This window comes from Schistocerca gregaria, unplaced genomic scaffold, assembly GCF_023897955.1.
Source record: "Schistocerca gregaria isolate iqSchGreg1 unplaced genomic scaffold, iqSchGreg1.2 ptg000808l, whole genome shotgun sequence".
In the NCBI taxonomy this organism is placed as follows: domain Eukaryota; kingdom Metazoa; phylum Arthropoda; class Insecta; order Orthoptera; family Acrididae; genus Schistocerca; species Schistocerca gregaria.
This window is the reverse complement of record NW_026062176.1, coordinates 178,864-198,985: the sequence shown is the minus strand read 5'-3', so window position 1 is coordinate 198,985 and position 20,122 is coordinate 178,864. Positions and strand designations below refer to the sequence as shown.

The following is a 20,122-nucleotide window of genomic DNA, read 5'->3' as shown; positions in this document are numbered from 1 at the left end:
TTATTAATCGAACATGAGTCAGAGAAATCGCTGTTGTTTGGCATTTTTGTGGCAAGGTGCGTTTAGGGGTGAGTGTTTGAATGGTTTGTGGGCCGCGTGGTGCGGTGCCCGTCGCGCGGTGTGCGAGAGAAGGACTCACGTTACCGAGTGTTGCGCAGGATGTCGTCTTCGGTGACGGTGATGAACGAGAACGAGTTTCAGCACATTATCCGTGTGCTCAACACGAACATAGATGGCCACAAGAAGGTTGCCTACGCGTTCACGGCGATAAAGGGTGTGGGGCGTCGCTTCTCGATTTTGGCGTGCAAGCAGGCCGAAGTTGATTTGGATCGCCGAGCGGGAGAGCTGGCGCCGGAAGAGATCCAGAGAATAGTGCAGGTGTTGCAGAATCCGCTGGAGTACAAGATCCCTGTTTGGTTTTTGAATAGGAGGAAGGACGTGAGGGACGGGACGAACTCGCAGTTGTTGGCGAATAACGTGGACATCAAATTACGCGAGGACATTGATATGATGGTGAGGATCCGGTGCCACCGCGGCCTGCGTCACTACTGGGGAGTTAGAGTGCGCGGACAGCACACGAAGACGACAGGGAGACGCGGCAGAACGGTAGGCGTGTCCCACAAGAAGAAGTGAGAGCGTAAGGGGAAATAAAAGAGGGCGTGAGGCGTTTTGTATTGGCAATTTTCGGCTTTTTATTATTATAATAATATATTATTACATAGAGTCGAGGAGCTTTCGAAGGGTGGCATCGTCGATTGGGACGCCGTCGATGTCGTTGGGGTGTTCAGGAGAGGAGAGGTCGTCGGGAGAGATGGGGACGCCATCGATGTCGTCTTCGGATGGCGGGGGTTGGGGGGTTGAGGAGTCCGTTGGTTCGGTGTTTTTTTTGAAGAGTTGGAGTTTGAGGGAGTCGACGTATTCTTCTGGGTAGAGTTTGTGGGTCTTCCAGCTGTCGAGGACGCAGAGGAGGTAGTCGATAATTTTTTTGCGGGTGATGCGGCCGGTGATGGACTCGAGTTTTTCGCTGAAGGCGTGGAAGATTTGAGGGAGCGTGGCGTGGAGGGCGATGCTGTAGAGGTAGGAGGAGGTGTGGGCGCGGGTGCTCTTGACGGCGTTGTAGAGTATGTCGGAGAGAAGGAAGAGGCGGGCGATTTTGCTGTTGAGCCTGGTGTGTTTGAGCAGGAGGGATTCGGTGAGGATTTGGACGATGTCGGGAGCGGAGGTGCAGTGGGTGAGGGCGAAGATCATGGCTTGCTTGATGTCTTTGCGGGAGAGGGTGAGCGGACGGAGCATGTTTTCGAAGGTGCGCCGGTCGGCATCAAGGAGGAGTTCTCCCTTGTTGGATATATGAGGTGGGATGAGGTTGAGAACAGTGGAAGGTGGTGGGGGTTTTGGGGGAGTGAGACGAAGGGGAGGAACCCAGAAAGGGCCGCAGACGAACATTTGGAATGGGGTCTCGTTCCATTCGGCTAGGGTTTCTCCGTGTCTTAGGGTGTACAGCCGCCAGGAGTAGTAGATGTGTTCCAGGGAGCCCGGATAGAGCAGGAAAGAGTAAGGGGAAGGATAGCTTTGTCGAGCGGTTATGACGAGGTTTTTTTCGACGTGGTCTCCGTGACGGGCGACCTGCTCAGCCAAGGAGTCGATGTGCATTTGTTGCTCGGGTTGCGGCCATTCCACCAGTATGGTCGGCATACCGGCCGGGATTTGAGCCAGTTGTTCCGGACTGTGAGAAGAAGTTGTTGACGTGACAGGTTGTTGAATTTTTGTACCGGGCGATTTGCAGAGCGCAGGTTGGTGCATAGAGTGACCTAGCTGTTTCATCAGGCGCGCAATCTTCGCAGGTTCCGGCGCCTTTGCCCAGGAAATCGTGATAGTCGTCCCATAAAACACGGTCCCTTCTTTCTCTTTTTTTGCCAGCTCGGCGTCCTCTCGCCGAGCGAACAACACAAACCCCGACGTGTTCTTCCTCCAGCCCGACTCCTCCGCCTCTCCGCTCAAGGGCACCATCACCTTAGAGCTCAGTACCTGTCCGTATTGAGAAAACTCGGCCGACAAAATTTCAGGCGTTACAACACTAGATATGTTTCCCACCCATAAATTCGTTGTGTGTACGTCTACATTACCTCCCTCCACCCTGCTGTGCTCCGCCCTCGCCTCCGCCCTCGCCGCCTCGCCGCTCGCTTGCCTCTTTCCCCCTACCTGGTGCTCGCGCTTTAGCTCCTCCAACAACGAGTCGATCTCCTTGGGCCTCGTGTAGTCCACCTCCTCCCTCAGTTCCCACCTCTCCCTCTTCTTCTCTCCCCTCCCCTCCATTTCGGGCAGCCTGTACTCCACCACCTGCCCCGCCCCGCCGCCCTCTCCCTCCGCCGCCTCGTTTCCGGGATCGTACACGCCTCCAGACACGAACATCATCGTCGCATGCGACACGCGACTCTTCTTCACGTCGAACGACTGAATCGCGTCCTCCAGCGCCCTCCGATTCTGCTCCTCTTCCTCCTTCGCGTCACACAACAAACCACGTCAGCCCCCCCCCCCCTCTTTTTTTTTTTTTGTTTTTTTTTAGGTTTTTTTTTGTTTTTTTTTGTTTTTTTTTTTGTTTTTCCTCCCCGTTCGCAATTCACCGCCCCCGTCCCCGTACCCTCTTCTTCCTCGCCGCCTCTTCCTGCTGCTTCTGGAACAACGACTTCTGCACCCTCTTCAGTGCCTCCAGCTTCTTCAGGTCCAACTTTTTTTTTTTGCGCAAACAACCCCGTTTTAGTCACGCTGTCAAGAAAATCCCCCTCTTGCTCCGCGCTCCGCCCCGAAAAAAAAAAAAAAAAACACGCTACCTTAGCCGAAGGACAGTCCGACTGCTCGTCCTCGACGAAGTCCCTCCTGTTGGCGTTCACGTCAGACATCTCGTGCAAAAACTTGAAACAATCGCGCTTTTCTCTTCACACTGGTGTCGCCTGCCTGTGACGCGCGCGCTGACATGGCAAACCCAAGCTGCGAGAACGGCTAAAAAAAAACAATACAAAAAACACAATTTTTCAAAAATATATAAAAGCCATGACACTTTTTTTTTTTTTTTTTTTTTTTTTTTTCCTCCCTTCTCCCACCGTCAACCCCCCCCCGCCCCCAATCCAGCGCGAGCGAGAGCGACCGTCAACTCTTCTTGCGCGAGCGCTGCCGAGTGACCAGCGGCGTCTGCGTAGACGTCGCCGCTCCAGCAGACCTCCCGGACGCCCGCTGACCGCCGCCCGCCTTGAACGACGAGGCGCTCCCGGACGCCTGCGCGCCCTTCGCGAACTTGGACCTGGATCGCGGCGCCGCGCGGCCATCGAAGTACCCCTGCTTTATGCTCTTGATCAACGGTACCGCGCCCTGCGGCCGTGAAGACGCGGACGAGCCCGATTGCTCCCACCACCGAGTCTCCGCGGCACCCTTCTCCTGCTCCTCTCCATACGACAGCCACTCGCTCGCCAAGTAACTCAGCAACTGCTCCTCCGTCTTCGGCACGTCTTGAACGCTGGGCACCCCCTCCTCCCAACGCGGCCGCTCCGCGCTTCTCTCGCCGGACGTCGCCTGGCTCAAAATCAGCAACTGCTCTATCTCCTCGCGCTCGCTCAGCGCCGCCTCCGCTCCGCGGCCGACTCGACCGCTCTCCGCACCCCCGCGCGCGCCGGCCGCTCGCGCCTCCGCGCCGCTCGAGCTCGCCGCCGTCGAACCGCCCTCCTCCTCCTCCTCTAGCCTGTAATCTATGTACCGATTGTACAAATTGTACAGCAGCTTCTCGAACGGCACGCCGCAGTACAACACGGTCGAGTCGCGCGGCGCCAGCGCGCTCGCCCGCGACTCCTCCGACGCGCCCCCCTCTCGCCAGCTCTCGCACTCGCCGCGCGCCGCCCCCGAGTACGGGTCCGCGTAATAAGAGTCCAACTCTGCCAAGTCGAGCTTGTAAAACGGAAAACTGCTCCTCCTCAACATGTCCGCCAATATCCGGCGCAGCACCGGCAAGTTCAGCAACGACCCCTGAAAATAGCGATTCCGCTCCAAAAAACAAAAAATCTCCGCCGTAGTTCGAGGAACGCAACAAGTGAAATTCTGAATGTTCATTTCTATAATCTGGTACTGACTCGCGCCTATCTGCTTTTGTGCCTCCGACCACCACGTCTGTCGCGCAACCACCCCCTCCTCGTCGCCGCCCTCCCTCCCCGACCTCGAAAACAGCCTCCTCACCAGCGGACCAACGTTGTACACGTAATGCTCCTTCAAAAACAAATCCAACGACCCGGACTCTCTCCGCGAACGCCCCGACGCGCTGTTCAAAATCGGATTCCAGAAAAACTGATTCTTCTTGTTCGAAACGTGGCTCCACTGTCGAGAATGACGCACCAGCCCCGTCGACTCCCCCACCCCGCTCTCCGCATCGCCCCCCTCCTCCCACTCCCCCACCTCCCCCGCCCCACCGCGCTCCTCCGACTCGCTCTCGTCCAAGTAAAACTGACTCAGGTACTCCGGAAGCGCCTCCTCCACCGCCTCGCCCCCCTCCCAACCCCCCTCCCAACGAGAAGACTCCGCGCCCTCGCACCCCCGCGACTCGAAAAACTCACTCGACAAACGATTCAACTCCCCACCCCTCCAACCCCCCTCCCCTCCGCGCTCTCTCGGCTCGCCTCCGCCCTCCTCTCCTCCGCCCTCCTCCCCCTCCTCTCCTCCGCCCTCCTCCCCTCCTCCCCCTCCACGTGCACCACCTGTCCCTCCAAGTCCCCGTCCCGCCACCATCCTCACCGCCAAAACGCTCCCTCGCACCGCCCCACCCCCCTCCAACGCGCGCGACTCGTCGTAAACCACCCAACGGCTCGGCAGCAACGCCGCGCCCACAATCCTCCCCCTCTGCCACTCCGACTCCCCCCCTCCCCCTCTCGCCCACTCCCCCCTCCCTCGCCTCGACTCCAACACGAAGTGCGACAGACCCACCAACTTCGGACACGGCGGCCTCAGGTGCGGTATCGAGTGCCTCGGCGGAAGCGGCTCCACCCCCTCTCCTCTCTCCAACTCGTCCAAATTCGAATCCAACGTCAACTCTCCAATAAACTCCTCAATCCTCTCCCTCAACGCCAACTCCTGGCACCCGTACGACGCCCTCATCCTCTCCCCCTCGCTCCACTCACCCCCACTCACAAAACCGCTCTCCGACGCCCCAAAACCCCCCCCCGCCCAAAAAAATGACTCCTCCACCGTGAAAACCTCCACCGCCAACTTGCTCCTCACCGCCACCCACGTCTTCTCCCCCCCCCCCCCAGGCACCACCACCTCCACCGACTGGATGCAGTGCGGCCACTTCAGCTGCGAACTCCGCGCCCCCAACAGCGGGTAATTGCTCAAATGGTGTCTCCAGTGCAGCAACGGCTGCGACAACTGACGCTCGTCAAAATACAAAACTCTCTTCGTCGTCCCTATCAAAAACCGATGCGGAAACCCCGGGTGCGGGCACGCGCATCTCACCTGCTCCATCCTCAGCAAGTACAAACTCTCCCCCCCCCCCCCCCCCCCCCCTCTCCACGTCCCCCACAAACGACAACACCGTAACCGCCTTCGTCTCAAACCCAGAAAAATCCAACCTCTCCACCCTGTCCGCCCCCACCACCAACACCGTCGACGGCCTCGCTCCAAACACCACCTGCACCCACGGCCTCGCCTCGTCGTCCGGCCTCCCCCTGTGCGCCCCCCCCTTCGTCAAACACTCCCCGCGCACGCTCCTCCTGCACGCCTCCACCTCTCCCAACACCCCCCCAAACGGCCTGTTCGCCAACGACGTCTCCCCATCTGTCTCGCGTGTGTCTCACGCTCTCGGGGCGGTCGCTCTCCCAAAGAAACACCATCCCGTCCTGCGTCGCCACCGCCAGCTGCTGCGCCCCAAACACCCCCTCCCTACTCCGCCACGCCATGTGCGCCACCGGCGACCGAAACTGAAGCCTCTCAATCAAAAACAACTCGTACGGCGCAAATCCGCGGTAATACCTCAGCGAACGCTTCGTCGACATCCCCCTGTCCTTCCTCACGCTGTCCTGGCGAAACGCACTCCAAAGCTCGCAAATCACCACCTGACCAACCGACAACGACGCCGCAAATATCGGGCGCTCGTCGGGCTCGTACCTCGCCCTCGACGCCACTATGCACTCTATCGGCGCCTCCAAATACAACATGCCCACCACCTTCGAACCGTACGTCTCCTCCCCCCCCACCCTCAATCTCCTCGGTATGTGCAAACAACACAACGTGTTCAACATCTCCCCCCGCCGCGCTCGCAACAAACACCTTCCCGCGCCACGAAAACCCCACCAACCTGCCCAACTCCTGGCGCTTCGGCACCTCCGCCAAATGGTAATACACGTCCTCCAAACACGCCTCCAACAACTTCTCCGGAACCGGCGCCTCCTTCTGGTACTTGGAATTGTAGTACATCAACTGGTGCGCCAGCGACTGCTTCCGATAACTCATGTTCAACAACAGCAACGACTGCTCCGCGTCCTGGTCCAAGCACGACGGCTCGCACAACTCCCTGTCAAAATACACGTTCTTGTACAGCGAAAAAAGACCCCCCCGCGTCGGGTCCGACTCCACGTGGCACTTAAACGCTAACTCGCCAACGCCGCCGCGCGAGGCGCTCCCCCGCGCCAAAAGACCGTCCGCGTCAGTGCAGGCCAAACACGCTCGCGCCCACCCACACACACACACACGCAACCCGCGCTCGGCGCCACCGCTCGACCGCCATAGACGTACTGTGCGGATTCGGACACTGCGCCGGCTCCTCGTATCCAAAGCTCCACGCGCCAAAAATCCCGTAGTCCAGCGGGAACGACGTGGGCGGCAAGAAGGTCGGAAGAGTCGTCATCCGCGTCTGCCAAAACTTGTTGTGTCGTACCGCTCCGCAAAAATGTGTTAACCGAAAAATTTTGCCGCGTCCTCGCGAGCGAGGCGGACCCCCTCCAGACCCCCCGCCGGCCCCGTCTCCGGCTCCGCGGCTCTCCGCCACGACTCCCGCCACGCCAACCAGCGAAACAACGCGAACCCCAGAAAAAAAGTGAGACCGCGCACGGCGCGAACGTCAAACACTGAAGCACGATTTATCAACCCTTCTTCACTAGCCGCTCCGCCGCAGATTGACTCTTCGACAAAAAGTCCACCCCCTGGTGGATCTGCGACTCGAAGTACCCCAAATTGACGTTCAGGTGCGCCAGAGACGAACATATAAGCTTGAGCTCGGTCAGCAGCGTCTCGTGGCGATACGCAATCCTAATGTGCGGCACGTTGGTGTAGCTAATGTCGTTGCTGATCAGTCCAGGCAGGTGGTAGTTCGGGCCAATCCATTTGGTTTTCAAAGCGTGCGGAAAGCTGCTCTGCAGAACTGACATTCGAGCAATTTCACAAATTTCGCACGAATTGAGCTTCCAAACCTGCGCCGCAATCGAGTACTCCTCGATGAGAGGCTCCCTGGTGTAATGAAACTGGAGAGGGTCGTCGGTGGAGAGAGAAACGTTCAGTCCGCGGGCATAAAACTTAGGAAAAGGATTTTTGCTGTAGTCCAAAAACAAAGAGTTATTAGACAGAGGAGACATCGCAATCGGAATCTGAGTCAAATAGAACAGATACTGCAGGACCGGTAAACGGCGCAGATTGATCCCGTGAGCAATGCCGTCCGCCAAGAGAAACGCAGACAGCAAATGGTCCGACTCGCCAGCCTCGCCGCTATGGGGCCTGAATGCAAGCGTAGGCAACCCCTTCATCATGCGCAGATTATTCAGAACATAGATGTTCGCCCAAAGGTAAAAGAGGTAATAAGTGTACGGAGGGTTCTTTCGAAACTTCCATTGATTCGGCGGCGGAAACTTCCTCGCCATGCGCGGCTCCACCTTACTCTCGTCGTCCACGCAGTCAATCCCGGTGCAATAATACAGGAACAAGTGCAGCTTCGGGTTCGATGCCGGGTCAATGGTGACTGCAAACAAAGGCTCAAAAATAGAACTCAACATGTCTTGAAAAGAGTCAATCAAGTTGTTCACCTTGTAGACCTCGTATAGCCGCGGCACCTGAATCAAGTAACGAACCTGGTTGGAAATCAGGTTGTTGTCAACGACCCACGAAGCCAACAGTGACCACTCTTTCGGAGAACGCCCGTAAACGCTCAGTCTCCATTCGGCGCACTGATACTTTGTTTGCTCCATGTTTGTGATCAGCTCCTGTATCAGCTCCGCCAAATAACGCCCGTTAATGTAGTTGTCCGTCTTCAAGAACAACTCGCGCAGACACGACTCGCCAATCGGATTGTACTTCAAGTTGAACTTGTCAAACCGATTGAATGTCTTCGTATCAGAATGCACGTCCAACATGTCCACCGACAAGTCCTCCGCCTTCAAGTTCAACCTCTCGAACACTTGACACAACGACAGCAACTTGTTGTCTCGACACATAACTGTCACGTCCTTCTCCTCCCTCAACTTCTTCTTCATAAACTTCAGCAAGTGCTTCTGGTTCATCGACGATGACAAATGAACGTGTGTGTCCACCTTATATACATTGTAAAAATCACAACGCAAAGATTGTCTCTGTTGCAGTCTTTCATTGTCTTGATTCAAAATTTTGTGCATACGATATTTCCCCTCTAGCATCAGCAGCCTCGTGTAGGAATGCGTCTTACATGGCCCATCCACGCACTTAGAAGCCAGCGTGTTCAAGTCCCTGTAGTACTCGCCTAAGTTCGTGACGGGAGGGCTGTACAGCGGGTCACGCCCCTCTTCCCTCGACTCCTTGTTCCGGTAAACCATCATAATCCCATCTCTCCAACTCGCCTCGTATCTCGCCGAACCGTCTTGGTCCCCCCAATTCAACGAGTCCGTCCACCTGCTCTTCACCCAAGACTTCACGTCCTTCTCCCTCACCTCGGATTCGCCCGCGTTCAACAGAGGATGGGGAAATACGTACTTCAGCCTAAGATTAATCATCTCGACGTAAGACATGCACACCTGTCTAATCTCCTCCGTGTCGTTCAATTTGTCCTCGTCGCTAATAAATATCCTGTGAAACTGCTCCTGATGCCCGGGGTGCGACTTCTCTAGCGCCAGGAGCTCTCGATCCTGCACGTTCTCGAGAAACTAATCAGCCTCTCTGTGTGTACACGCATGCACATACATACACGACGGCCACCGCCACATTGAGCACACAACCTCCCCCGCGCTCATCTCCAACCGCCCACGAGTCACTCCGCATTACCTCAATTCACCCAAACACACGGCCACGTACTCCACATAAAGGCGCATTCTACAACACTCCATCTCTCAAACCTGTGACAAACATACCAAGCGCTGAAACGGTGCATACGCGCCATCATCTTGATCCAGTTCGGACCATTCAAATTGACTGCTGTCTAACGCAGCATCACCTGAAAGTCTGCCCAGTGGATCCCCATCCAACCCTACGTATCGTGTCATAATCAGCAAGACAGCCGCCTACCAGATTATATGCGACATTACAGAAAAAAATGTAAAAAAAATAATGCACTCTATTATATAGCGCGCGCACTTCACCTCTTCTCCCAAAAGCGTGAATGTGTTCTTGTGTTGTCGATTTTCATGAACCCCTTGACTGCCTGAACTCGCTACGCCCCTCTCTCACGGGAGCCACGCTTTAGTACGCACATACAAATTTCTTCAGTTCTGTTATTGCAGTATTTGTACCAAACGCCTACGCAACTCTTTCGCCAATCACCTACACATGTGAACCACCTTTCTCATTCTGAGACAACACGCGTCCCTCGTCCGTGCCGCACAACTCTGCTGCGTCCAATGAGTTTCAACCGTCCCGCTGTTTTGTGTGCCTGCTCCCTTGCTCCTAGTTTCACAGCGCGTCCTTCTTGTCGTCTTCAGTAGCCGGCGACGCCGGACTCGCGGACGTACTTCTCACCATGTCTATGACGTAGGGCACGCCAATGTTTTGCCTGTCTGCGTCTGTGTTCGGACTTGGCATGGGTGGTACCGTCTGATACGCCCACCTGGGTGCGCTCTGAAATGTGTGTTCGCACTCGTCTATCAACGTCTTCACGATGTCAAAATTAGCTTCTTTTTCTTCTTCGCCGTGTCGAAAGCTATCCTCTCTCGGCCGCAGAAAGTACGGCACAAACTTGGAGGCCAATATGGTAGAGTCCAGGCGGTTCGCTATTTTATTGAGCGTTAACCGGTGTAGAAGAGTCAGCAATTGAACGGCAAGACTGCTGTACGAAGGGGACATGGAGTAAATCAGGTGCATTTGGTATTCAATTCTGTATGTTTTGGATCGAATGTAATGAGTTATCAAAAACGAATCGTAGAACTTGTAAGTTAAAACGGGTTCTGGGAGTTGATCCAAATAATCAAGCAGCAAACGAGAGATGACATGAGGATTTTGTATGTGTTCGAGGATCTGCAGCAACTGTTCGAAGGATTGAGCACTTTGAAGCTTTTGCTTCAGCGCTGGCAGGCTTTGGAGTCTCTGATCGCCGACTTCAATTATGAAGAGATTCTCTATTAATAAACCTAGGAAAGGAGAGAGGAGAATACACGCGGTGTAAATAGAAAAGTGTGTGCGCGAGAGCAAAAAGGGGGGCTCTCGAAATCGTTTTCACTAGAGCTCGAGCAAGTTACACTTCAAACACGCAAGCCAGTACCTCGTTGTGACAAGAACCTTATTAGTTTTGTCAATATGGAAAAAGTTATGTCGAGGTACCTAGCTAGATTTGTATTCATGAGGAAGGTTCTAGGCGCTGCCAGGAAAAGCTGAGGCACTCATTCCCTGTCTGTCGAATATGTCTAGACTTGACACTAGCTGTCGACAAAAACGGCGCGACGGTGTCAGTTAGAATTTACCGCTGCCTGTTATAATGTTTTCAAAAAAGAAACAAATCAAAGGTCTGTAAAAACGAAAACTTGCAATGGTAATATCAAGGCAACAAGAAACGAAGGCGAGTCAAAGGTGATTCCGAATAGCCTTTTCGGAGACAGGCTCCCTAGCGGCGGCCTTTCTTACATTAGCTACTTTGCTAGCTCTATCGGGGAGCGGGCGAAGGACGTCTGCTTCGAGGTGTGTGTACAAGGGTAACACAAAAAGATGTGCGATTTGTTGGCTCGCCCCGACTCGTTTTGATTCCGCAGAGGCGGCCAGCTCGCTCGGATGACGGACGGGAGAGGCGAGCCCGACCACCTGTTAGGCCCGGCAAACGCGCGCAGGACGATGGTTAATTTGAACCTCGCGCAACAAATGTATACAAATATATGTGTGTGTGGCTGGGCTAAATATGTATGCGAATATGAAGTGGCCAGAGATCGCGAAAATAGAGCGCTAGCGCGCGAGACGGTTCTCACCTCTTGTTCACGGTCTCATCCTTGATACCTGCACGTTCTGTTATCCTCACCCCCTTTGGTTTTTTTGAACACCGCCGATGTACCGCAAAGACGCAGTGTCTAAGTGTTGTTCTTTTTTTTTTTTGAGAGTTTCGTATATACACTTATAGTTCATTTGATCTGAGTCGGCGGCGTATATTATTGCAGGCTGATCTCTATACAGTCTACCGTGCCCGTTTGCTTGCCTCTGTGTATCTCTGGCACTGTCACTCGCATTTAAAAGAGACGCACTGGAAGGCCGATATGTTTGAAGAATGCCCGACAACAATGTTTTGATTTGCGAGGTGATAAAGGGCATCGTCGTGAGTGTATGAGCGCCGCGCCACCTGTCATGTGTACAACATATGTTAAAAAATAGCTTTTGATGTTAACTGTTGGAGGCTAGCTAAAGAGAAGCGATACTAAGCTCACCTGGCGCGTCATTCTCTTTTTTTTTCCTATTTCTCAGACTATAGCGACAAGCAAGTTGGAGCCCATAGAGCTCAGTAGCAGCGACTACGACCGGAGAGATCACTATTTGCTCGATAGGTGCGTTTTGCCACAGCTAAAAGGGGGTTGAGGAGGGAAGAACCCCGTGCCCTAGGGTACATGATGCGGGCTCGATGTCAAAATTGTTTGACCGTTTTTCTTTAGCAAGAGGTCTTTGGACTTCAAGGATTACGCGCCCAATGTATTTAGCTACATAAGGAAAAATTTTTTGGGGCTGGACGAGCAAACATACTTGGTACGCGGGCGAATGTGCGAAGAAGATGGTTTACGGGAAGGGAGGATAAAGCGGACTGACATTTTTTTTGTGACGGGGTGGACAATGGCAGGAACACTGGGTCATACCAGAGAATGTAAATTTAGTACAGAGTGCCGGAAGAAGTGGATCTATGTTTTATCAAACGCCAGATAAAGCCTTTTTTTTCAAAACGATTTTGCATGCAGAGTTGAAGATCATGATGGGCTTGTTGAATGATTATGTTTATGTACGAAAAAAGTGTGTGCACATGCTCTCGGGCCATGATAGAATTTGACAAATTGTGTTCAACGCTACTACCATTTTCTCTTCGTGATGAGGTTGTTGACGAATTTGCCTGGTGTGCGTGTGCGCGTGATAATTATTTAAGGAGTAGCACCAAACTTATCAAGTTGTCTTGCTTCTTGATCCAAAGCACCTCAAAACCGTCAGCGGGAATTCGTTTATTATGCGCGTAGTGGGTTTACATCGCCTCACACACAAAAATCTACGTGTGTGGGTTTTGGTGTTTGCTAATTCGATGCCCTATGGTATTGTGCTTGACGATGAGTTGGACTTGAAGGGAAGGATCCCTAAGAAGGGGAAGAGTTTGAAGGAGCGGGGTCGGTTCACGCCAAAGTCTGTCGCAAAGAAGGACAACGAATTGGACCGTGGCATATTGTTCTTAAGGGACAAGGACAGAAAAATATACACAAATCGCTTGATCAGAGACGTAAATTTTTTGCAGTCACACAATTTGATGGACTACAGTTTGTTGGTAGGTATTCATTACGTGAAGGAAGAGGTGCAACAACAACAGTCCGGCGCATCGAAGGATAATAAAGCTCGACCACAGAATAAGGAGCGTACTGACACAAAGAGTGGGGTTTCTTACAAGAAGGAGACCAAAACATATGACATTCAGGGTGGCAGAAAATCTGCAGTTGACGAGTATGTGTACTCTGTAGATAGGATGCTTGAGTTGGGTGGATTCATGGGCATCAATCCAAAGAACAGTAAGCGGGAAATTTACTTTTTTGGAATTATAGATTGTCTGACTTCGTTTTCTATCAAAAAGAAAACGGCGTATCTCTTCAAGAGCATTTTGTGGGACAAGAGCACCCTGTCAACTGTCAATGCCACCTATTATGGACACAGATTCATCACGTTCATGACAAAAAACCTGATAACTGACAAAGAACTGAACTATCACATAGACATTTCCAATCGTCCACAAAGTGTCGTCTTGGAGGACGAGGACAATACTTTAGATGAGCTGAAGTCCACGGTGGATTCAGGCATCATCTCGACGCTCGAAAAGAGTAGGTCCACGCTCGACGAACAGCCTTCCTTGTCGACTTACTTAGACAAACATTTTTCACATACTCGAATGGCAGCATCAACGAGCGCTTAATAAAAAAAAAATTACTTGTCATGCGCAAAGTGATAGGTTTGCCTCTCTTCTGATATTCTAGATACACGTGTGTTTACCATAGTTTTTTTTTTTCGTTTATGAAAGGGGTTCTGGTCGGCTGCTTTTTCTAGGAGTATGAATAGTTAGAAACTTAGTGTGGTAGTGCTCGCGAAACTGGAGAAAGGCTGAGGTGACGAAGTGCCAGTAAATGAACATGGTCAGTCCTAGAGAGGTGTACAGAATGGTTTCCTCTGATATGATTGGTGCGGACGACGAGCTGAGCGAGAGAGCGCTGGCCATTCCGAGAAGAGGAACGAGGACCAGGGCAGAGACTCGGAGCTTTGTTTTGCATATCCTTGCTAAGATGAGTTTAATCTAGCATAGATGTATCTTTTTGTTAGCGCGAAAAAAAAAAAAAGGGGCAAGAGAGTGACGGGCAAAAAAAAAAGTCAAAAGACTGAGCTAGGGGTGTTGAGAGTCTGGAGTCTCGGGGCCGTCTGGAGTAAATTTCAGAACGTACACATAGATAGGAAGAGACGAGGCTGTAGATAGCATAGAAGTAAAAGGGATGGCGGTCAAAAATGTTCGTGGGTGACCAGAGAGCCCAGAAAAGAATGGAGCCCATTAGGATGAGCATGGGCATAAAGACCAAAAAGGGGTGCTGGAGATGGTCTTGAAGTGTTGGAAGGGGGGCGTCTGCGGGAGCTCTGCCTGGAAATTTGGAGGGTTGTTCGACGGTTGAGGAAGGAGTTTTGGAATTGCGGTCGCGTGGAGACGAGGTGGAGCTGTTGAACGACGAGCGCCCGCTTTTGGCGAATGCGGCATTGTTTTCGACGCGCGGGTGCTTCGCTCTCCGCCGAGACCAAAAAATAGACAACGACCGCTTGAAGTTGGAGACGGTGGCGACGGAGACGGCGACGGTGACGATGGCGCTGACCAAGTCGACGTGGCGGAACGTGTAGGAACGGGCGATCTGCTTATCTTGGTTCCATGGGAGTGAGTCGAGCTGAACTTCGTCGCGCGCAGTGAAAAGGGGTTTCGTCCACATCTTCGATCCAAAAGCGGAAGTCAATATGTAAATAAGAAAAATAAAAAATTGTGCTTCTGTCGGATTTTGAATTGGTCCCATGATCAGAACTCTCGTGTAGTATTCCTCCATGTGCGCCATATAGAATGCGACGGCGCTGGCGATCAGGTGGTAAAGGGATGTCCAGGAGTTCGATCCAAGACTTAGATGCCAGCTGGGAATGGTGAATGCCAAGAACAGAGAGTCGCATCCGTGGTCGAAGATCTCTCCGAAAACCGAACTTGTGCGCGTCCGCCTAGCTTGCTTTCCATCCAAGTTGTCCATCGTCTGGTAGATAAACATGTTCAGCACGCAGAGCAAGTGGAACCACCATGGAGGCATCGTGGACGACCAGATGCAGGCATACAGCAGTGCCATCAAATAGTTCACAACCAAGAAGACGAATCCTATCAGTGTAATCTGCGTAGCGGAACCCCCGGAGGACGAGCAGTCAGCGAGAAGGAAAAAAAAAAAAAAAGGGCATCTCGGAAACGGCGCGGCTCTTTCAAAACTGAATCCCTCGCAAATCTCCCCCCTCCCCCCATTAGCTAGCCGCCACCAACAAGACGCCCGCATACCAGATTAGGACTTCAACATAGGCCAATCGTTATTTTTTTTTTTTTTCAAAATGAAGTGTTCATTAGTCATCCGCTCATCACGCCCACGCCCTCGACCGACCAGGTCGGTCTGCCCCTGTGCTTTACATACGCCATCCACTCTGGAATGAACCTCATACACCAATTCCAATACGTGTCCATGAACAGTCTCTTGAGTATCGAATGATCTTCTGAAACGTATATGTGAGTCTCCGATGCCTTGAGCTCTTCTGCCGACAAACTGCAGGGTAGGCACCCAAAAACTTTGTTCATAGACATCCTTCACATGCCCACTTGCTACCCACAAAATACGAGGAAAAGGCGGCAAAAAATCAACAGGCCTATTTTTTATTTTTTTTTATTGCTACAGCAACGTGGACAACTTTCAACTCGCGGTTCCAGTCAAAACGCCTGAGTCACAACCGCTCCTCCGCAACCCGCGCCCGGCCCGTGGCTCAACCGAACGCTCGGCGCGTGCGAAAAGCAATCAACTCGCTCCAAATCGGTACTTCACCCGCGTCCAAAGGGACTTTCTCGCCACGGCGCGCCGCTGCACTTCCAACGCCTGTTGCTTCAGTTCGTCGCACGAAGCCTTGCCGTGGTGCTGCGCGTAAACTTCGAGCAAACCTGCCACCTTTTTCCTGCTCTCTCGCCCTGGAACTCGACTGTAATACAGAATAGACCTCTTCAAGTCCGTCACGCCGTACTCCCCTGTCTCGAACGCTCTGGCCAACCACAGCGCCGCGCGGTCGCTCCACAGCTCGTCCGCAGCAATCGATAGCACCTGAAACGCCAGCGGATATCTGGGCAAATCTTGTACGCGAAAAATGTATTTCGCCAATTCTAGACAGCTCTCCTCATGACCGCGCCGCGCCGCGCTCTCCAAGTAACCCCTCCCGCGGCCCTCGCAAAACGGGATGCAAATGTACCTGGGCGACGACTCGCGCGCATCGCCCGCCGGCGACGCCTCCTCAGAACCCTCCCTCAGCGGGAACGCTTGCAGGTGTAAGTACAAACACCCCAGCACATACATAGATTCCACATGGTCGAGATAAACGGCCTTCTGATATGCCAACAGCGCGTCCTCAAACCTACCCTCCCTCTCCAAATACCGAGCAATCAAATGATAGCGCTCTCCGTCCGACGCCATGTCCTCCATAGGCGGGTACGACAAAAAACTTCTTCGTCGCTGCTCTAGCATTTTGTCGTACAACTGTAACAGCGAATTGCTCATACTGCGCCTCCAACGACCTAACTCTCTTTCCCAGTACCCCCTCCTTGAGGCGCTCATCGACGCGCGCTCAACATTTACCACCTCTAAACCCCCAGACTCGCTCCGCGAGACGTCCGACCCGTAACTCGCACAAGTCTCACGAAACAACTCCTCTTGCTGCTTCAATACGCTCAGCTCTGTCAACAGACCCTTAGCCTTCGCGTGCTGACTCAAACTCTCTTCCAACTCCGTTCTTACCCCCTTCTCGCCCTCGGTCGGCGCGCTCACCCTCGACAGCGGCACCGACCTTCTCACCGCGTCCTTCGCCCAGTTGTAAAACACGAATGACACCTCGCGCCTCAATGCCCTCCCGTCACCCCCTTTCACCCTCGCCGCGCGACTCTTCATCTTGCCAATCGCCTCATACCACTTCGCCGTGTCCTCGTCTCCCGACAACACCTCCAGGTAAAACAACACCCTGTGCCTCACCGACCACGCCACGCAGTGCTTCCTCAGTAGCGTCACGTCCAAAGGACTCCGACCGCACTTCCTCGCGTTTTCCACCTGCTCTCGCATGTGGTGCACCGCCTCCTCGAGCCGCGCCAACACGCGTAAATCGCCCACCAGCGACTCCAACTCCTTGTTCAGCACCACCTCCAACCCGAGCAAACACTCGGGCGGCTCCAAGAACTCCTCGCTCCTCAGCCCCTCACCCTCAAACCACGCACGGTACTCTTCCACCTCTCCCGAGTCCCAGTCCAACTCGCTCGCTCCCGGTAACACCACCCGCAGGCAGTCGAAGTCAAACTGACTAAACCACTCAAACGACTCCCTCTCCACCTCTGTCAGCAACTCAGACTCTACTCTCTCACTCACCCCCTCCGCACCGCAAAACTCCACACCCCCCAGCTCCTCGCCAACGCCCCCGCTCTCTTCTCTCTTGCTCATCACTTCGTACAGCCTCTTAAAAATACCCACCGTACATCCGTACACACTCTGAACTTTTTCCTCTCTCTCCGCCCTCTGCAGCAAATTCAGTCTCTGCGCCCTTCCCTTCTCCTCCAACTCCCACCTGCCCCGCACGCCCGCGTCGCGCACCCACCAGTCCCTCTCGCCCCGGCACCTCTCGTCCATCGCCACCCTCCTCCAAAACTCGTACCGACCCGCCATCCTCTCCACCAACCAGTTCGGCGGCCTCTTCAGTCGCCAACACGCCTCCTTCAACCTCTCCTCCTCGCCTGCCAGCTCCTCCCGCGCTCTCTCCGCGTCCCTCCTCCTCAAAAACCGCACCTCCTCGTACCTCTTCTCCATCGCCCTGCCCTCCCTCCCATATATCCTCCGCGAACTCCGCGCAATCGCATCCCTCACAAAAAACACGCGCTCGGGCGCACTCCACATCACCTCCATCGCCCTCTCCTCCTCCCGCCGCCCCGCAAAACACGCGCCCATGTATTCCTGCAGCAACGCCAAAAACTTGCTCAAACTACTCAAATCCAACTCCCACCTCTCCACCATCTCCCTCACACTCCTGCGCCGCTCCCCACTCGCCCCAACACCCTCCTCCTCAATCACCCCAACCTCCTCCGGGTACGCCGCGTGCAAATCCACCCCGCCGCTCAAAATGTCCAAGTACTCGCGCTCAATCAACGTGTCCGACACCTTCTTGTAATCCAAAATGTACTGACCGTTTTCGTCGCGCCTCGGCGCCCTCTCCGCGTGATCGAACCAGTACCTCTCTACCAGCCTGCGCATCACCTCGAGCCTCTTCAGCGTCCGCCGATTCCACTCGCTCCTCTCGAAACTCTCTTTGTACGACAGCAGCAGGCCAAACAACCCAGACTCCGCATCCTCGCCCACGAAGCAAAGCAACTCCACCGGATCCAGACCCACGTAACGCGCCACCCTCAACAACTCCGACTCCTTCGGCATGGACGCAATCACGCTCTCCACGTAAACCTGATAAATCAAATCGACCCTAAACTGGCTCAACTCATCGCCTTCCTCAAACAACTCCAACAACAAATTCTCCTCCTTTCTCGCCTGCAACTCCAGCGCCATCGCCTCAATTCCCCTCCTCCACTTCTCCGCGAGCTTCCCGTGCTCGCCAAAAACCTCGAGCTCGCTCCGATCGCACCTCGACACACCCTCGCCTATCCAATCCAACCCCTTCTTTTCAACCACCGGCAAATCGCGCAACCACGCCTCCACCTCCACTCTGTAGTCCGTCAACGCCTCGCACAAAAAATTGTAAACTGTCCTTCGCCGAAACCGAGACACCCGCGCCTCCACCTCACTCAAACGCCTCACAAAAGCGCTCAACGATTTGTACCACTCCTTCTGTGTCAGCCCGTAACCCCAAATCACCTTCTGGTCGTCCGTCAGGTGCACCTCTCTAACGGACTCTTCGTACTTCAAATAATCGCCCCTCCACGTGTCAACCATCTGTCTCAACCTAAGCGTGTACGAAAGCACGCGGTGATTCGTCGTCGCGTACTCCCTCGCAGGCTCGTCGCACCGCTGACAAATGTGACACCTCCAATAAGAAAACTCGTCGTGACTCATCTCCTCCCAGTCTCTCGAATTAAACGAATACCAAACGTAATCCTCAAAACCAGCCCGCGACTCCACCTCGACCTCCTTCCTCGCGCCCTCTATCGCCTCCACCTTGCCCATCAGCCTATTCGTGAACCTGCGCACCTCCAAACCGACGGAACTAAGCTTCGGCGCGTACGCCAGCTGGCCGGACCCCCCTTCAGCGACGCCCAACGACTTCCTCGACACCACGGGAAACCGCCGCTCCGCAGCTCGCTTGATCCTCTCGTACACACTTTGAGCCACGCGCCCAAAGTCTCTCAAGAACTCCTCGCGCTCAGAGGCCCTGATCAGCTCCTGCCGAATCTCCCAGTACTTCAAGTCGGGCAGCTTCAGCGGGCTCGGCAACGGGCCGTAAGGACTTCGCGGAAACTTCTCGACCTGTACCGAAGGAGGCGCCGCGGCATCGCAAAGACTCCTCGCGTATGCTTGGTGAAAGAGCTGAGCGTCCCCGGGCAGCGTGAGTAGCGTCTCAGCGGACGTCGGATTCCACTCCTGCGGATACAGAACCTCATCGAACGTGTCGGGATCGCGCTTGCGACTCTCGCGCTTCAAAATCAACTCTGCCTGAAGCTCCACATAAGCAGAAAAAATCAACCTGTTTCGCTCCCCTTCATCCAGTCGCTCAAGTTCGTGAAAAGAAGGCATCTTCGACACCAACTCGTCGATCTCCTCATCTGTCAACAAAGGATTGTCAACGTTGGTCACCACTTCGTAGTCCAACGCCGTGTCTACGCCCAACTTGTCGTACCACGGCACCTTGTAAGGCCTAAATTGCCCTTTTCAAACGGAGCAAGCGACGAAACAACCCAGCAAGAACTTACGTCAGCTAATAAATCACCGCCTCACTCTACCCAGAAAACTTAAATCAGAAAAATTTGCCAAGGCCTCGGCCTAAACTCCCTGCTCCCCAAAGTCACGCGGGCCCGCGGCTCGCCTCGCGAACCACGAAACAAACAAAACAGCACTGCGCCCCTCCATTCGTACCCTTCTTGCCAGACGAACTGTAGCACCTCTTTCCGCTAGACCGTATAAAAACACATATCACGTCGCTCGCGGCCGCAATCAGGTAGGATCGCTGAAGGCCTTTTTTGTGCAAACGGCCG

General features: G+C 54.0%; 5 protein-coding genes across 13 annotated transcripts; 2 read left to right on the top strand and 3 right to left on the bottom strand.

Annotated features, from left to right (window-relative positions):
- The first annotated feature begins 159 nt into the window (after positions 1 to 159).
- LOC126322380 (40S ribosomal protein S18-like) lies at positions 160 to 633 on the top strand. Its single transcript, XM_049994293.1, has one exon. It carries the CDS (start codon positions 160 to 162, stop codon positions 631 to 633), a length of 474 nt encoding a protein of 157 aa, XP_049850250.1.
- Positions 634 to 667: 34 nt separating this feature from the next.
- LOC126322391 (uncharacterized) lies at positions 668 to 2,985 on the bottom strand. The gene is made up of 3 exons (XM_049994312.1): positions 2,829 to 2,985; positions 2,639 to 2,725; positions 668 to 2,496 (listed from the first exon to the last, which is right to left on the bottom strand). The coding sequence occupies exons 1-3, from the start codon at positions 2,895 to 2,897 to the stop codon at positions 715 to 717; spliced, it is 1,938 nt and encodes a 645-aa protein (XP_049850269.1). The 5' UTR covers positions 2,898 to 2,985; the 3' UTR covers positions 668 to 714.
- Positions 2,986 to 7,090: 4,105 nt separating this feature from the next.
- LOC126322390 (AMP deaminase-like) lies at positions 7,091 to 10,894 on the bottom strand. 5 transcript variants are annotated; one of them, XM_049994307.1, is made up of 3 exons: positions 10,682 to 10,894; positions 9,339 to 10,550; positions 7,091 to 9,134 (listed from the first exon to the last, which is right to left on the bottom strand). In XM_049994307.1, the coding sequence occupies exons 2-3, from the start codon at positions 9,468 to 9,470 to the stop codon at positions 7,113 to 7,115; spliced, it is 2,154 nt and encodes a 717-aa protein (XP_049850264.1). In that variant the 5' UTR covers positions 9,471 to 10,550; positions 10,682 to 10,894; the 3' UTR covers positions 7,091 to 7,112. The 5 variants fall into 5 exon arrangements, with proteins under 5 accessions (XP_049850264.1, XP_049850267.1, XP_049850265.1 ...); XM_049994310.1 differs by having other exon boundaries at positions 7,091 to 9,116; positions 10,682 to 10,887; XM_049994308.1 differs by having other exon boundaries at positions 9,339 to 10,517; positions 10,741 to 10,887.
- Positions 10,895 to 11,524: 630 nt separating this feature from the next.
- On the top strand, positions 11,525 to 13,578 carry LOC126322389 (uncharacterized). Of its 5 annotated transcripts, none has more exons than XM_049994302.1 (5): positions 11,525 to 11,722; positions 11,863 to 11,942; positions 12,048 to 12,138; positions 12,230 to 12,385; positions 12,533 to 13,578. In XM_049994302.1, the coding sequence occupies exons 1-5, from the start codon at positions 11,669 to 11,671 to the stop codon at positions 13,547 to 13,549; spliced, it is 1,398 nt and encodes a 465-aa protein (XP_049850259.1). In that variant the 5' UTR covers positions 11,525 to 11,668; the 3' UTR covers positions 13,550 to 13,578. The 5 variants fall into 5 exon arrangements, with proteins under 5 accessions (XP_049850259.1, XP_049850263.1, XP_049850260.1 ...); XM_049994306.1 differs by having other exon boundaries at positions 12,527 to 13,575; XM_049994303.1 differs by having other exon boundaries at positions 11,529 to 11,722; positions 12,572 to 13,549.
- Positions 13,579 to 13,645: 67 nt separating this feature from the next.
- On the bottom strand, positions 13,646 to 15,197 carry LOC126322388 (uncharacterized CDP-alcohol phosphatidyltransferase class-I family protein 1-like). Its single transcript, XM_049994300.1, has 2 exons — positions 14,070 to 15,197; positions 13,646 to 13,924 (listed from the first exon to the last, which is right to left on the bottom strand). Exons 1-2 carry the CDS (start codon positions 15,189 to 15,191, stop codon positions 13,646 to 13,648), a joined length of 1,401 nt encoding a protein of 466 aa, XP_049850257.1. The 5' UTR covers positions 15,192 to 15,197.
- Between the last annotated feature and the right edge of the window lie 4,925 nt (positions 15,198 to 20,122).

Excerpts from the sequence above, each read along its gene's own strand:
- LOC126322380 (XM_049994293.1), top strand. The coding sequence starts at position 160 with ATGTCGTCTTCGGTGACGGTGATGAACGAGAACGAGTTTCAGCACATT.
- LOC126322391 (XM_049994312.1), bottom strand. The coding sequence starts at position 2,897 with ATGTCTGACGTGAACGCCAACAGGAGGGACTTCGTCGAGGACGAGCAG. Across the intron at positions 2,726-2,828 it reads CGGACTGTCCTTCGGCTAAG|TTGGACCTGAAGAAGCTGGA; the intron begins GTAGCGTGTTTT and ends AAAAAAAAAAAG. Across the intron at positions 2,497-2,638 it reads AGGCGGCGAGGAAGAAGAGG|GAGGAAGAGGAGCAGAATCG; the intron begins GTACGGGGACGG and ends TGTGACGCGAAG.
- LOC126322390 (XM_049994307.1), bottom strand. The coding sequence starts at position 9,470 with ATGACACGATACGTAGGGTTGGATGGGGATCCACTGGGCAGACTTTCA. Across the intron at positions 9,135-9,338 it reads ATGCACCGTTTCAGCGCTTG|TTTCTCGAGAACGTGCAGGA; the intron begins GTATGTTTGTCA and ends GAGGCTGATTAG.
- LOC126322389 (XM_049994302.1), top strand. The coding sequence starts at position 11,669 with ATGCCCGACAACAATGTTTTGATTTGCGAGGTGATAAAGGGCATCGTC. Across the intron at positions 11,723-11,862 it reads TAAAGGGCATCGTCGTGAGT|ACTATAGCGACAAGCAAGTT; the intron begins GTATGAGCGCCG and ends CCTATTTCTCAG. Across the intron at positions 11,943-12,047 it reads GATCACTATTTGCTCGATAG|CAAGAGGTCTTTGGACTTCA; the intron begins GTGCGTTTTGCC and ends GTTTTTCTTTAG.
- LOC126322388 (XM_049994300.1), bottom strand. The coding sequence starts at position 15,191 with ATGCGGGCGTCTTGTTGGTGGCGGCTAGCTAATGGGGGGAGGGGGGAG. Across the intron at positions 13,925-14,069 it reads TCGTCTCTTCCTATCTATGT|ATTAAACTCATCTTAGCAAG; the intron begins GTACGTTCTGAA and ends CATCTATGCTAG.